Source organism: Balaenoptera borealis, assembly GCF_965194805.1.
Source record: "Balaenoptera borealis genome assembly, chromosome: 6".
In the NCBI taxonomy this organism is placed as follows: domain Eukaryota; kingdom Metazoa; phylum Chordata; class Mammalia; order Artiodactyla; family Balaenopteridae; genus Balaenoptera; species Balaenoptera borealis.
This window is the reverse complement of record NC_138863.1, coordinates 89,559,437-89,577,383: the sequence shown is the minus strand read 5'-3', so window position 1 is coordinate 89,577,383 and position 17,947 is coordinate 89,559,437. Positions and strand designations below refer to the sequence as shown.

The 17,947-nt window shown below is 36.8% G+C and overlaps 1 protein-coding gene across 1 annotated transcript in view; it reads right to left on the bottom strand.

The window, feature by feature from the left end:
• Positions 1-17,947, bottom strand: part of LRP1B (LDL receptor related protein 1B) — a 1,905,856-nt gene that overhangs the window by 276,163 nt on the left and 1,611,746 nt on the right. Inside the window, exons 49-52 of the mRNA XM_082395829.1 lie at positions 16,004-16,117; positions 15,611-15,760; positions 5,567-5,689; positions 3,661-3,780 (exon numbers count right to left, since the gene is read on the bottom strand). Coding sequence (XP_082251955.1) covers positions 3,661-3,780; positions 5,567-5,689; positions 15,611-15,760; positions 16,004-16,117 — 507 coding nt within the window. The remainder of the gene's footprint in view (positions 1-3,660; positions 3,781-5,566; positions 5,690-15,610; positions 15,761-16,003; positions 16,118-17,947) is intronic.

Here is a 17,947-nt window from a genome sequence, read left to right as displayed (position 1 = left end):
AAGCCCCAAGTACAGTTATACATATTGAATGGTTTATTTGTTATGTATATAAAATATTTGTTGAGTGAATCAGTAACATGCGCCCCAAATTTAACTTCCCTTTAACTTCACTTTCTTGTGACCAAATGCTACCCATAGAATAGATGTTAAAAAACAAGTTGTAAGAATTATTAAAAAAATGTTAGTATCTCCAAGAAGAAAATATGACTGCCTGGATTGATGGATAGTTGTTTCCAAACCTTTAAAGCTACTTTAATTGGATTACCAATCATCATCTTACTTTTCAGCCATAGAGTTTTTATGAGAAGAACATGTTTTTTAATGCAATGTTATCAATATGGGAGTACCGCAGGGTGACAAAGTGGAACCTCCTGGTGATCTTTTTCAACATAAACATGTCTCTTCCTACATATACTTTAATTGGGAGGACAGGGTGGCAAGTGAATATTGAAAAGTCCCCCAGGTAATTCAGATTTGCTTATTTGTTGAGGATCAGTGCTAACAGAATGAGTTTAATATGATATCTATTACTGGAAGAAATTATAAAGAAAATCTATTAAACAAATGTTGCTTTAATTTAAAAATGAACTTACTTGCTACCTATTGTCTTTAGTACTTTCTATAATAAAATTCTCTTCCTACAAGTTATTTTTACATTATTCCTCCTTATCTATTTTTTTAAGCTTGTCATAAGAACATAGAGTGTCACTTTCACTCTTAGACTCTCAGTTAGTGTTTTAATTTCCATAATATTTTTATTATTTAGCTGGAGATGCAAAAAATTGCATTCTTTCTGCTAAGGAAGTTTCGATACATTTAGCGCCCCTTGTCTACTTCCTTATTATCACTCCAATTTATTCCCAAGGTAGGCATAATAGATATAGCATTGATTTTACTGTTGAGAAATTTAACTTTGTATGACCTTGTGGAAGACCAGTGTCTGAGTTTCACTCTAAAATGAGCATTATGAGTAGATAATTACTAAGATACCTAAAACTATAAAATGGCATAAAGCTCTTTGCAGATAATTTTCTGGCTCCCTTTAAGGTGGTTCAACAGATTCTGTGTTAAGAGCATGCCAAAACATCATGGTCAATTTAAAAGAAAATGAGCCAAGGAAAAAATTCATGGCTTCCTTCCATAATTACCGCTGTCATCTGGAGACGCATTGCCTTTCTCAGGGACATGAATCCCAAGGGAGAAGGAAGACAAGCTGAAGGAATTCTACCAGATCCATCTTGGGTACCTACTCAGATATAATATTTGATTGGTGAGAGTTACTATCCAATTTAGTAAGTATTTCAGAAACCTGAATTCTGTTCCTAGTTCTGTCATCACTGATTCACTGAGTGACTTCAGGCAAATTTATTAACCTCTGTGAGTTTTTCTTTCTTCATCTATCACATGATGCAGGTGAACTAGACTGTGATTTTTATAAGTGAATCCTCAAATCCCAAGTCAGAACCACTATGTGCTTATGAAGAAAGAATATGTCTACATCAGAATATTTGGAGATGGGGATTAAGAATCTACATTTTTAACAAACCTCTGAATAGGATATTTTGTACACTAAAGGTGGAAAACCACTGAGATAAATTATTTATAAAGTTCCTTTCCAATCCTAAAATATTAAGTCCAATTCATTGACTGATGCTTGGTCTAAAGCAGTAATTTTTATGTAACAACAGCTTGGTAGCATATAAATTGCAGCCTGTGATTATATTAAATAGACTGGGTGTTTTGATGACAGGTAAATATGTTCATTATCATTAAATTCTTTAAAAAACTTATCAGGACATTGATAGACATTGACAGGACAATACCACTCTGAAAAATAAGGGAGGGAGCAGGAGAAACAGAACAAAAGAGAATGGGAATAAATTCATTTATATAGTACACATTGGCCATGTCAGCTGATCACAATAATTACATAAGGTAGATGTCTTGTAACCATTTAATAGGTAAGGAATTTGAGGAATAAGGGATAAAATGGACCAGCCCATGATCACACAGCCGGAAAATGCAGACGTGGGAGAATTCAACTCTGTATGACTTTAGAGTCTTTACCACTTCTATTATACTGTGTCCACTTAAGAAGGATAGAGGTTATCAGGGGAGCCATTTAGTGTAGAATTAAACAAAGGGTCAAAAGCAAGATAATTTTAGAGACCGGAAACATGTTCAACCTGCTGTAAATTGGTAGTCCTTTTGTTAAAATTAAACAGGGAACTCTACTCAATACTCTGTAATGGCCTATAAGGGAAAAGAATCTAAAAAAAAAAAGAAAAAAAAAAAAGAGTGGATATATGTATATGTATAACTGGTTCACTTTGCTGTATACCTGAAACTAACACAACATTGTAAATCAACTACACTCCAATAAAAATTTTTTAAAAAGAAGTATTTAATAGCAAAGAGAAACAAAGTAATTAAAACAGACTGGCCAGTCATCTAATTAATTAATGATTTCTTTTTCCTTTCAGAGGTTTTTGATAGTAATCTTTCTACATTTATCTTTATCTGTTGTATAAGTAATCTTTCTACATTTATCTTTATCTGTTGTATAACTAAATTGTTTCAGCTGTGTAAATAAAAAGTAGATTTTAGGTGGCTTAATACAGGAAAATAAATTGCCTACTTTCTGAAGATATCTCCAATTTTATGATACATACAGAGAACTTCATTTTAGTGTGAACATCATAAATCTTATATTCCTTTTTCCATGATAGTGACCTAAATAGCAGGTCACAACTCCTGAAAATTTTAAAAATGTGTTAAGTACACTTAACTCCATAAGTGAACCTTATTCTATGACTCAGGTCCTTTTCTCTCTTAAATGAGAATGATAACAGTTATGAAATAGGATTGATATAATGAACAAAGAATATGGAAACAGATCAGAAAGATAAATAGACAGATAGACATGTAAATAATTTAGTAGAATGCCTGGCCAACCATAACAAATCTATGGAGATTAGGTTGCTTCCTTCTTCTACCTCTTAAAAAATTCATTTAATAATTAAATTTAAATTATTTGTTAAATGTCCGTGATTAATTAAAAGCAATCACATTGGTTTTTAGCCAATGTAGCTGACGTATAGTAAACATAGACATTTGACACTCTACCTCTAATCCTATAAAGCTGAATGTTAAAGTACATTTTAAAATCATATACAATAGTCTGCTTCCTTAATTTCCATTTAAAACAATTCAATAAGAGTAATTACTATAATACACAAACACACACCATGTGTGGCTTATGGCAGTATAAACCTGCATAGTAAATTTGGATGGTGACTTAGCAATACTTTTCAAGAGCAATGAGAAAGTTTTCAATCATTTGATCCAAGTAATCCCAATCATTGAGATCCATTCTAAAGAAGTCACTGAAGACTAGAAATACAATTTGCAAATACATTAATTGAGTCAATATTCAGCAAAAAATCCTAAAACTCTAATAGTAAATGTATATATGAAAAATTGTAGACTGATAAGTTGTCATAAAAATAATAAAAACAGTTACATCGAAATGTATATACATACAAGCTTAATGTTAAGTTTGACAAAGTAGAAGACAAAGTTTTCTGTATACTCTAAGACAATAGAGCATATGTATCATACTCCTAAAAACTGAATGAGAACACAAAAGAAACAACTCACCACAAATGCTATCACTTTCATCTAATCCATCTCCACAATCAGCCTCTCCATCACAAATCCAGTGTTTAGATATACATTTTTGTGCAGAACATGCAAATTGGTTCCAAGAACAAGAGGAACCTAAAAAAAACCAAAAAACAAGCAAATAAATCCATAAGAATGTTTGTTTTAGGTGCAAAAGAAAAAATAAATCCTTTGAGACATTCTTAGGAAGGATCCAACATGAGAAAGTTCTTTAGACTTTGCTAAAACCAGCCATCCCAAATAAAACAAGCCAGAGTCCTCTTCCCTATGACAGTGCTATAAAATTTTGACCATGGCTTGCATATTCCCTCTGAGTTATCCAGGTTATACAACATTGTTCCTTCAACATAATCTCACAGGGTTTGACTTTGAGCTAGTCAATATGCTGGTCACTCTCCCTAAGTACATTACTGTCTTTTTCTAACATGTAGGGTACAGATATAAAATAAATATTCCAAGTGTGGTCTAGTCATTTTTCCTAATTTTTAATCTATTTTTGAACAGTTGGAGAAAAAAATTACATCCTAGGCAAGGTCATAAATATGGTGAACTCACCACCATATACATTTGTTTTTAAAGGTGATGTGACTCAGGGGGTTTTAGCTTGATGACAAGCCATCAGTTTTGTACCTATACATACTTAACACTTTGATGTTTTCCTTTCTCTCCCTTGGGAACACTTAAATCTGACTAATAACATCCATATTCATTGGCATGGTGGCTGGTATTTTATTACCAAGTTATGCATTTATAATGGTGTATTCCATTTATTTCCAAAGTTTGTGATTGCTCTCCTCCACCCTTAGTCCACTTATCACCAGGAAACACCCAAGAATAAAATCCTACCAAATTAATATGTTCAAAATGTAAATGACTATAAAAGTAAAATTTTGATTTTTATCGTATAAACTATTTAAAAACTTCGCATTTTTATTTGAAATATTTACTAACATGACCTGTGAAAAGAGAGACATTTAGAAAAACTGAAGCCCAGAAAAAATAAAATTAAAGAAGATACAACCATATAATGGCTTCTGTTCCAGGAAGTATGACTCTACATAAACTATTTGTAAAGTTCTCTGTTAATCTTGTTCAGGATCTGGCTCTAATGTAAAGATATATGGCATCTTAATCAAACAAAATGCACCTTCATATTTCATGATGACATTTACTTTTATGGGACTTTGGCATTTCGTAGACAATCCATTTTTAATCTTTCCTACTCTGTCTGTTCATCACAATGTTTGCTATTTGTGTTAAATGAAAATAGTGAATATATGCTTTTTATGCTTTTTTAGGAATTTTTTTGGCCTGAAAATCATAAAATCCATAAATTTTATAAAAATAAAAATTTTAAATGCTTTCTTACCTTGCCAAGTGAAATGAAATGTACACACACAGAAATTAGGATGTGGATAGTGATAGACGACAGTTTGAAGAAATGCAAGTTTAACTATACTATTTAAATCTATACATGTAATTAATAGAAACACTTAGGATAATAATAGTCAATAAGAGATAGGGAGACTATAATGAGTTGTGTGAGCTAAATCCTTATTTTTCACAGCAGAAGGTAAATACATTAGCATCTAAACTTAATAAGTCAGGAAATGAAGGTATAAATATATCATTTAGATTAATGGAGGTAACCACTAACAAAAACAGAAAAGGTTAAAAGAAAAGGCTGTATAGGAGATTGTTATTCTCCATTATAAGTTCTTCTGTTCTATTTTAATTTTTACCATTTTGTGATATTTAATCAAAATAAAAATTGATGTTAAAATCAATTAGCAATATTTTGTGTAAAATCTCTATGTAAGAGAACATCAGTATATAAATAATAATATAGTTTATAAAAGTAAAGCAAGATATAATGTCTCACCACAGTGGAATTCATCAAGTCCATCCTCACAATCTTTCTGACCATCACATACCCAGGTATTCAAAATGCATCTTCCACTAGGACAACCAAAATAATTTTCTTCACATCTGTGTTTGTTTTGAACTGTGATAAAATATAGAATTTAATGTCAAATAAATTAAATTAATCTTAGACTTCTGCAATATAGGTAGATATCAAAACAGTAATACTCCTTGAACTGGAAGAGGTAAATAACAAGAAAACTTAAATAAAAAGAGCTGAGCTGAGGACATTAAAGAATGTCCAGGTCATGAAAATCAAGGAAAAGCTAAAAAACTGGCATAGACCAAAGGAAATCAGGGAGATATGGTAACCAAATCCAATCTAGGATTGGATCCTGGATCAGAAAGAGGATATTAATGGAAAAACTTGTTAAATCCAAATAATGTGGAGTTAACAAAAATAAAATAAAACGTTTTATAGATGACTATAAACTGAGTAAGCCAAAGGCCAAAGAATCATTTTAGGTGGAAAATATTCTTAATTCTATACTTATGAAAAATAAATTACATTATAAAATCATTAGTAGATTTTTGCTGAGAAAGTGTAAACTTGGTGTTCCATACTTAGTGGGTACATATGCTTTGACAAGATTTATATATGTATTCTCTATTTTAAGGAAGAAAAACAAGTTGCAGTAGTATCTCTAAAATTGTCATACCTAACAAAAATATCATGAGAATAAAAAGTATCTGTATATAAAATTATTTTGTAAATTATATATTTTTCAGATTGTGGAGTATTATTATTATTATAACCTCCAAGAGCACATACAAAATACTAGATTTTTCTCTTTACTGGGTGTCATTTGTCCCCTTGCACCTTCAGGTTTACATAGAATTAGTGACTGGCTCACAGCCAATCAGGAAATAAATCTTAGAGTACACATGGCATCACACTATAGTGATACATTATGACTATTTTAAGGTAACAAAAATTACCTCCATTCTAATTTTTTAATGCCAACTTTGTAGATCTAATTAAAGATGAAAATTACTTTTTGAAGGAATTCATCATTAACACAAAAAGTCTTGATTGTGCTGGATGTCTTACTTTTTCTTAGGATATTGCCTAGATATAACGTAAGATATTTAGACCGACCTTTTACTGGCTTCCTGTTTGTCTGCCCACCTGTTTCATAAGTCTATATTAATGCCCCTTTCCTACTTCCCCAATATAATCACTATTCTCTACTAATGATGAAAGTTAGCTTTCAAAATCATTTATTAATCCTAGAAATATATAAAGACTACAATAAAGTAAAAAAATATATATTTACAAGCTTAATAGATACCTAGTTATACTGCCTTCAAAATAATTAAAAATTTGACTATAGCCATAATGAGATAAAGAATTGTTGCAAAAGAAACATTGGAATAAGAATCTAAACACCCAGTTTCCACGAGTCTAAAGCAATTTTCTATATTTATTTAATGTTTTATATAATGAAGAATAAAGTTTAAAAAAAAAGAAAAGATGTAGATTTGCAGTGAGCCAGTGCCTCCTAGGATACAGCGAGTCTTTTCAAACTCAAAAGGAACATCACAGAGTATCACACACTGATGAGCAGTGGCGAAAAGAAGAAAAAGGAATCTGCTATTTCCCAGTTAATTGATTGATTATGCACCATTAAGAATATCAATTCTTTAGAGTAGATTGTGTGTGTGTGTGTATTGTATACACTTGTGTGTGGAATACCTACAAATATAATTTCTTAAAATGTTTCAAAAAATTATTACACATCTACTAAGCATGGAAAAAAGTGATTGTAGCAGCAGGGTCAGGAGAAGGAAACAGGAGCAGGAGAACACATGTAATAGTATACTACAAGCATATCTACTCTCAGTTATAGTAATTTAACATCTTTCTTTCTGGTATTATTATATATTTTTAAAATTCGTTTCCTTAAATAGTTAGAAAGAAATAGGTTCATGACCTTCTCATAGAAGGCATTCTCCTAAGAATGCAGAGGACACTTTTCAGTGCTTGTGTAGGTAAAGATGGCTAATATATATAAATATACCAGTCTGACATTGATCCAGTAATGATAACTATTACGTTACCCATACTAGTATGCCAAAAGATTGTGTAAACTGCATCAAATAGCCTAACTTGACAATACAAGCTGTATAATAACAGCAGTAAAGCCAGTGGTGAGAAACACAGTCTCCCTCCCTTTAGTCTATAGATAGTTTTCTCTCAGTATATACTACTTCTGTGAAAACCTTATAGATTACACATTTTAAGATGTAATCACCAACTTTAAAAGGATTAATGAGGAACTGAACACGAAAAAGGAAATTGATCCAAACATAGAACAGATTTCTCAAGTATCATTCCATAAGTCATTAAAAAATATAGAGGGAGGAGAGAAGATGGCGGAAGAGTAAGATGCGGAGATCACCTTCCTTCCCACAGATACAGTAGAAATACATCTACACGTGGAACTGCTCCTACAGAACACCCACTGAACGCTGGCAGAAAACATCCGACCTCCAAAAAGGCAAGAAACTCCCCCCATACTTGGGTAGGGCAAAAGAAAAAAGAAATAACAGAGACAAAAGAATAGGGACGGCACCTGCACCAGTGGGAGGGAGCTGTGAACGAGGAAAGATTTCCACGCACTAGGAAGCCCCTTCTCGGGCAGAGACTGCAGGTGGCAGGGGGGGAAGCTTCGGAGCCACGGAGGAGAGCGCAGCCACAGGGGTGCGGAGGGCAAAGCGGAGAGGTTCCCGCACGGAGGAGCGGTGCCGACCAGCACTCACCAGCCCGAGAGGCTTGTCTGCTCACCCGCCGGGGCGGGCGGGGCTGGGAGCTGAGGCTCGGGCTTCGGTCGGATCGCAGGGAGAGGACTGGGGCTGGCGGCGTGAACACAGCCTGAAGGGGTTAGTGCACCACAGCTAGCCGGGAGGGAGTCCGGGAAAAGGTCTGGAGCTGCCGAAGAGGCAAGAGACTTTTTCTTCCCTCTTTGTTTCCTGGTGCGCGAGGAGAGGGGATTCAGAGCGCTGCCTAAACGAACTCCAGAAACGGGCGCGAGCCGTGGCTATCAGCGCGGATCCCACAGCAACAGGGGCGCAGAGGAAAAAACGGAGAGACTCCCGCACAGAGGCTTGGCGCCGAGCAGCGCTCACCAGCCCGAGAGGCTTGTCTGCTCACCCGCCGGGGCGGGCGGGGCTGGGAGCTGAGGCTAGGCTTCGGTCAGGTCGGATCGCAGGGAGAGGACTGGGGCTGGCGGCGTGAACACAGCCTGAAGGGGTTAGCGCACCACAGCTGGCTGGGAGGGAGACCAGGAAAAAGTCTGCAGCTGCCGAAGAGGCAAGAGATTTTTTCTTGCCTCTTTGTTTCGCGGTGCGCAAGGAGAGGGGATTCAGAGCGCCGCCTAAACGAACTCCAGAGACTGGTGCGAGCCGCGGCTATCAGCGTGGACCCCAGAGGGGGGTGCGAGCCGCGGCTAACAGCGCAGAATCCAGAGACAGGCGCGAGCCGCGGTTATCAGCGCGGACCCCAGAGACGGGCGTGAGACGCTGGGGCTGCTGCTGCCGCCTCCAAAAAGCCTGTGTGCGAGCACAGGTCACTCTCCACACTGCCCCTCCCGGTAGCCTGTGCAGCCCGCCACTGCCAGGGTCCTGTGATCCGGGGACAACTTCCCCGGGAGAACACACGGCGCGCCTCAGGCTGCTGCAACGTCACGCTGGCCTCTGATGCCGCAGGCTCGCCCCGCCTCCTCTGTACCCCTCCCTCCCCGCGGCGTGGGTGAGCCAGAGCCCCCGAAGCAGCTGCTCCTTTAACCCCGTCCTGTCTGGGTGGGGAATAGACGCCCTCAGGCGACCTACACGCAGAGGCGGGTCCAAATCCAAAGCTGAATCCCAGGAGCTGTGCGAACAGAGAAGAGAAGGGGAAGTCTCTCCCAGCAGCCTCAGAAGCAGCGGATTAAAACTCTACAAACAACTTGATGTGCCTGCATCTGTTGAATACCTGAATAGACAACGAATCATCCCAAATTCAGTAGGTGGACTTTGGGAGCAGGATATACTAATTTTTCCCCTTTTCCTTTTTTTTTGTGAGTGTATATGTATATGCTTCTGGGTGAGATTTTGTCTGTATAGCTTTGCTTTATAATAGCTTTATTTTACTTCACTATATTATAGCCTCTTTCTTTCTTTCTTTCTATTTTTTCTCCCTTTTACTCTGAGCCATGTGGACGAAAGGCTCTTGGTGCTCCAGCCAGGCATCAGGGCCGTGCCTCTGAGGTGGGAGAGCCAACTTCAGGATACTGGTCCACAAGAGACCTCCCAGCTCCACGTAATACCAAACGGCAAAAATCTCTCAGAGATCTCCATCTCAACATCAAGACCCAGCTTCACTCAACAACCAGCAAGCTACAGTGCTGGACACCCTATGCCAAACATCTAGCAAGACAGGAACACAGCCCCATCCATTAGCAGAGAGGCTGCCTAAAATCATAAGGCCGCAGACACCCCAAAATACACCACCAGACGTGGTCGTGCCCACCAGAAACACAAGATCCAGCCTCATCCACCAGAGCTCAGGCACTAGTTCCCTCCACCAGGAAGCCTACACAACCCACTGAACCAACCTTAGCCACTGGGGACAGATATCAAAAACAACGGGAACTACAAACCTGCAGCCTGTGAAAAGGAGACCCCAAACACAGTAAGATAAGCAAAATGAGACGACAGAAAAACACACAGCAGATGAAGGAGCAGGGTCAAAACACGCCAGACTTAACAAATGAAGAGGAAATAGGTAGTCTACCTGAAAAAGAATTCAGAATAATGATAGTAAGGATGATCCAAAATCTTGGAAATAGAATAGACAAAATGCAAGAAACATTTAACAAGGACGTAGAAGAACTAAAGAGGAACCAAGCAACGATGAAAAACACAATAAATGAAATTAAAAATACTCTAGATGGGATCAATAGCAGAATAACTGAGGCAGAAGAATGGATAAGTGACCTGGAAGATAAAATGGTGGAAATAACTACTACAGAGCAGGATAAAGAAAAAAGAATGAAAAGAACTGAGGACAGTCTCAGAGACCTCTGGGACAACATTAAGCGCACCAACATTCGAGTTATAGGGGTCCCAGAAGAAGAAGAGAAAAAGAAAGGGACTGAGAAAATATTTGAAGAGATTATAGTTGAAAACTTCCCTAATATGGGAAAGGAAATAGTTAATCAAGTCCTGGAAGCACAGAGAGTCCCATACAGGATAAACCCAAGGAGAAACACGCCAAGACACATATTAATCAAACTGTCAAAAATTAAATATAAGGAAAACATATTAAAGGCAGCAAGGGAAAAACAACAAATAACACACAAGGGAATCCCCATAAGGTTAACATCTGATCTTTCAGCAGAAACTCTGCAAGCCAGAAGGGAGTGGCAGGATATACTTCAAGTGATGAAGGAGAAAAACCTACAACCAAGATTACTCTACCCAGCAAGGATCTCATTCAGATTCGATGGAGAAATTAAAACCTTTACAGACAAGCAAAAGCTGAGAGAGTTCAGCACCACCAAACCAGCTTTACAACAAATGCTAACGGAACTTCTCTAGGCAAGAAACACAAGAGAAGGAAAACACCTACAATAACAAACCCAAAACATTTAAGAAAATGGGAATAGGAACATACATATCGATAATTACCTTGAATGTAAATGGATTAAATGCTCCCACCAAAAGACACAGGCTGGCTGAATGGATACAAAAACAAGACCCATATATATGCTGTCTACAAGAGACCCACTTCAGACCTAGAGACACAGACAGACTGAAAGTGAGGGGATGGAAAAAGATATTCCATGCAAATGGAAATCAAAAGAAAGCTGGAGTAGCAATTCTCATATCAGACAAAATAGACTTTAAAATAAAGACTATTACAAGAGACAAAGAAGGTCACTATATAATGATCAAGGGATCGATCCAAGAGGAAGGTATAACAATTGTACATATTTATGCACCCAACATAGGAGCACCTCAATACAGAAGGCAAATACTAACAGCCATAAAAGGGGAAATCGACAGCAACACAATCATAGTAGGGGACTTTAACACCCCACTTTCACCAATGGACAGATCATCCAAAATGAAAATAAATAAGGAAACACAAGCTTTAAATGATACATTAAACAAGATGGACTTAATTGATATTTATAGGACATTCCACCCAAAAACAACAGAATACACATTTTTCTCAAGTGCTCATGGAACATTCTCCAGGATAGATCATATCTTGGGTCACAAATCAAGCCTTGGTAAATTTAAGAAAATTGAAATCGTATCAAGTATCTTTTCCGACCACAACGCTATGAGACTAGATATCAATTACAGGAAAAGATCTGTAAAAAATACAAACACATGGAGGATACACAATACACTACTTAATAACGAAGTGATCACTGAAGAAATCAAAGGGGAAATCAAAAAATACCTAGAAACAAATGACAATGGCGATACGATGACCCGAAACCTATGGGACGCAGCAAAAGCAGTGCTAAGAGGGAAGTTTATAGCAATACAAGCCTACCTCAAGAAACAGGAAACATCTCGAATAAACAACCTAACCTTGCACCTAAAGCAATTAGAGAAAGAAGAACAAAAAAACCCCAAAGCTAGCAGAAGGAAGGAAATCATAAAGATCAGGTCAGAAATAAATGAAAAAGAAATGAAGGAAACAATAGCAAAAATCAATGAAACTAAAAGCTGGTTCTTTGAGAAGATAAACAAAATTGATAAACCATTAGCCAGACTCATTAAGAGAAAAAGGGAGAAGACTCAGATCAATAGAATTAGAAATGAAAAAGGAGAAGTAACCACTGACACTGCAGAAATACAAAAGATCATGAGAGATTACTACAAGCAACTCTATGCCAATAAAATGGACAACCTGGAAGAAATGGACAGATTCTTAGAAATGCACAAACTGCCGAGACTGAACCAGGAAGAAATAGAAAATATGAACAGACCAATCACAAGCACTGAAATTGAAACTGTGATTAAAAACCTTCCAACAAACAAAAGCCCAGGACCAGATGGCTTCACAGGCGAATTCTATCAAACATTTAGAGAAGAGCTAACACCTATCCTTCTCAAACTCTTCCAAAATATTGCAGAGGGAGGAACACTCCCAAACTCATTCTACGAGGCCACCATCACCCTGATACCAAAACCAGACAAAGATGTCACAAAGAAAGAAAACTACAGGCCAATATCACTGATGAACATAGATGCAAAAATCCTCAACAAAATACTAGCAAACAGAATCCAACAGCACATTAAAAGGATCATACACCATGATCAAGTGGGGTTTATCCCAGGAATGCAAGGATTCTTCAATATACGCAAATCAATCAATGTAATACACCATATTAACAAATTGAAGGAGAAAAACCATATGATCATCTCAATAGATGCAGAGAAAGCTTTTGACAAAATTCAACACCCATTTATGATAAAAGCCCTGCAGAAAGTAGGCATAGAGGGAACTTTCCTCAACATAATAAAGGCCATATATGACAAACCCACAGCCAACATTGTCCTCAATGGTGAAAAACTGAAACCATTTCCACTAAGATCAGGAACAAGACAAGGTTGCCCACTCTCACCACTATTATTCAACATAGTTTTGGAAGTTTTAGCCACGGCAATCAGAGAAGACAAAGAAATAAAAGGAATCCAAATCGGAAAAGAAGAAGTAAAGCTGTCACTATTTGCAGATGACATGATACTATACATAGAGAATCCTAAAGATGCTACCAGAAAACTCCTAGAGCTAATCAATGAATTTGGTAAAGTAGCAGGATACAAAATTAATGCACAGAAATCTCTTGCATTCCTATACACTAACGATGAAAAATCTGAAAGTGAAATTAGGAAAACACTCCCATTTACCATTGCAACAAAAAGAATAAAATATCTGGGAATAAACCTACCTAAGGAGACAAAAGACCTGTATGCAGAAAATTATAAGACACTGATGAAAGAAATTAAAGATGATACAAATAGATGGAGAGATATACCATGTTCCTGGATTGGAAGAATCAACATTGTGAAAATGACTCTACTACCCAAAGCAATCTACAGATTCAATGCAATCCCTATCAAACTACCACTGGCATTTTTCACAGAACTAGAACAAAAAATTTCACAATTTTTATGGAAACACAAAAGACCCCGAATAGCCAAAGCAATCTTGAGAACGAAAAAAGGAGCGGGGGGAATCAGGCTCCCTGACTTCAGAGTATATTACAAAGCTAAAGTAATCAAGAGAGTTTGGTACTGGCACAAAAACAGAAATATAGATCAATGGAACAGGATAGAAAGCCCAGAGATAAACCCACACACATATGGTCACCTTATCTTTGATAAAGGAGGCAAGCATATACAGTGGAGAAAAGACAGCCTCTTCAATAAGTGGTGCTGGGAAAATTGGACAGGTACATGTAAAAGTATGAAATTAGAACACTCCCTGACACCATGCACAAAAATAAACTCAAAATGGATTAAAGACCTAAGTGTAAGGGCAGACACTATCAAACTCTTAGAGGAAAACATAGGCAGAACACTCTGTTACATACATCACAGCAAGATTCTTTTTGACCCAGCTCCCAGAGAAATGGAAATAAGAACACAAATAAACAAATGGGACCTAATGAAACTTAAAAGCTTTTGCACAGCAAAGGAAACCATAAACAAGACCAAAAGACAACCCTCAGAATGGGAGAAAATATTTGCAAATGAAGCAACTGACAAAGGATTAATCTCCAAGATTTAGAAGCAGCACATGCAGCTCAATAACAAAAAAACGAACAACCCAATCCAAAAATGGGCAGAAGACCTAAATAGACATTTCTCCAAAGAAGATATACAGATTGCCAACAGACACATGAAAGAATGCTCAACATCATTAATCATTAGAGAAATGCAAATCAAAACTACAATGAGATATCATCTCACACCGGTCAGAATGGCCATCATCAAAAAATCTAGAAACAATAAATGCTGGAGAGGGTGTGGAGAAAAGGGAACACTCTTGCACTGTTGGTGGGAATGTAAATTGATACAGCCACTATGGAGAACAGTATGGAGGTTCCTTAAAAAACTAAAAATAGAACTACCATACGACCCAGCAATCCCACTACTGGGCATATACCCTGAGAAAACCATAGTTCAAAAAGACTCATGTACCAAAATGTTCATTGCAGCTCTATTTACAATAGCCAGGACATGGAAGCAACCTAAATGTCCATCAACAGATGAATGGATAAAGAAGATGTGGCACATATATACAATGGAATATTACTCAGCCATAAAAAGAAATGAAATGGAGGTATTTGTAACGAGGTGGATGGAGTTAGAGTCTGTCATACAGAGTGAAGTAAGTCAGAAAGAGAAAAACAAATACAGTATGCTAACACATATATATGGAACCTAAGGAAAAAAAAAAAAAATAAAGGCCATGAAGAACCCAGTGGCAAGACGGGAATAGAGACACAGACCTACTAGAGAATGGACTTGAGGATATGGGGAGGGGGTGGGTTGAGATGTGACAGAGTAAGAGAGTGTCATGGACATATATACACTACCAAATGTGGGATAGATAGCTAGTGGGAAGCAGCCACATAGCACAGGGAGATCAGCTCGGTGCTTTGTGACCACCTAGAGGGGTGGGATGGGGAGGGTGGGAGGGAGGGAGATGCAAGAGGGAAGAGATATGGGAACATATTGTATGTGTATAACTGATTCACTTTGTTATAAAGCAGAAGCTAGCACACCATTGTAAGGCAATTATACTTCAATAAAGATGTTTAAAAAAAAATATATAAAGTGGCATGTCTAGCACAGGTGATTATTTTTAATTTAGTCTACAATATTTGTTTTAATCTTAGCCAGAGTATCAAGAATGAAAATTAATAAGTTTATGCTATACAACCAGCCCCTAAATCTTCAAGGCACAGACTGTTTTGTCTTCTAGAATTACCTGGGCATTTTAATTCATCTGAATAGTCTCCACAGTCGTTAGACCCATCGCATATCCAGGCTGGCAGAACACACAGTGAGGTAGAATTACATCTTATGAATCCTGTGGTTTTCACTCCAAGCTTATAGAAATATGTACAGTCTGTATTATCTATAAGGAGGTAAACAGAAAAATGAAAAACATCTCATCTGCAAAGATTATGAGCCTTCTATGTAGGTCATAGAAACAAGAAAAGTTAACCTCATTTGAAGAAGTAAATATGCAATTATCCTACACAACAAGGGTTAATTACATATCAATTCTGGACAAGGTTCAGTGAAGAGTTAGACACTGTTCAATGTAATGCCAAAGGTGCACAGGCATGAACAAACAAAATGTAATGGAATATCTTACTGCAGTTCTTTTCATCTGAAGCATCTGCACAATCTAGGTTCTGGTTGCATTGTGCTGATCTTGGAATGCACGTCCCATCTGCACAGCGGAACTCAACAGTGGCACAGGTTGAAACTAGAAAAACAGGTAAATAAACAAATGGATAGACAAGATAGAAAATGACTCTTTGCTTAACATTTTGAGTACTTTAATTCTTACAATTTTGTTTGGTTTTGCCTTTTTAACTCTGGGCAGTCAAACTTGACCCATAACCCCCAAAAACAAGCTTGGGTTAGATGCCTCATACATCTTCCCCTGTCACGCTGTTCTTCCCTACATTGTAGTACTTATAATACTGCATTGCAATGGCCTGTTTATGTATCTCTCCCCCCATTAAATTGTAAGCAGGGACCGTGCCTTGTTTTCCCTATCATACCATATCAGCACTAAACCAACAACAACAAAAAAATTAAATGTTGCTGAAACTTCTCTCTCCTTCCAACTTCAAAATACAAGGTATGACACTAAGCAAATGCCTGATTGAGTGCATACACAGAAATCCCGCTCTGTTTGCTAAGAAGAAGTGAAACATTCCCTGCTATGATAAAAAGACAGACACACAGACAGAGTCAGAGATTGAGAGAGAGAAACCACTGAGTATTTCCTTTATTTACTCAAAGAGGGAATAGTTCAGCACTGCTAGAAAGTCATCATGCTAAGTTATCCTCTTTCACATGGCCATATTACTAACATTTGGTATAGGAAATATGGATTCCTCATGCCAAGAAACATATAAATGTGGTATGACTTGCCTCTGTTGTTGGAAAGTATGGCTTTCAAAATCCCTACTATGCTTAGATGAAAATCAGTTTTGATATGCTACCATCATTACATATTCTTTGTACAGAATAGCTTATTCTTCATCATATATTCCTTTTTACTTTGCTTACACATTCATTACCATATAATGGTTTTCAGCAATATGTTGTGAACAGGTGCATGGCTTGTTTTGTGTGTTAGATTAACTTAGGTGAGATTTTTATTCCAAATTCAAATTTCCACAGGTTGATTATGTTAATGTACAACCTGAAGGGCTTTTTGATTATGCCACTTTTACTAGGGTTGATATTTTAAAGAGCCTATTTAATTACAAATATAAATTATATCAATTGTAAATGGTTAAAATGCTATCTTAAAATATGCAAATTTTATTCAAGGGTGTGTATGTCATTTGTATTTCATAATGCACTGCTATTATTACATTTAATTGTATCTTGCAATTGTATCCTTATTTGTGTTTAAATGATGATTAGAATAAATGTTTTATTTACAATTTGCAATTATAATTGCTTCACTGTTTTCTTCATTAAAAATAACATCATTTGAAACAGATAATGCCATTATAAGTAGAGATAAATACACTGCTCCAAACAGGAAAAAAATAGATATTTTTCTTTTATGCCTAAATAAAGCAAAATCTCTTCCATATTCTTTTCTATTACATTTCACATTCAATATTTTTCAGTGGAAACAATAAATGGAATATATAACATAGAAGATTATCATGACAAGCATATACATTTTGTTTCTGACTTTGCTATCAGCAGTCTCCTTTTAAGAGGTTGTGTTCCAAAAGATTCCTTATAATCCCGTTATTTAGAAGACAGAATTCATTTCTCTGTGAAACAATATTCTAGATAGTGGTAATATTCCTAAACAAGTCTACAAAGATTTATCTCTAAGCTACTTGACGTGCGTTATCTAATACTTGCAGTTAGAGTTTGGGATACCAGAAATCTTAATTCTGAAGCAATGGGGGCAATCACAACCCATTCCACCATCTCCATCTCCCTCCAAACTTCCATAGAGAATCTTCTGTGTACATGGCAGGGAGTCCATCTGGGTGGGTATTGGTGGCAGATAAAGTGAAGAGGCAAATTATGACTCCATGAACATGGAGATGGC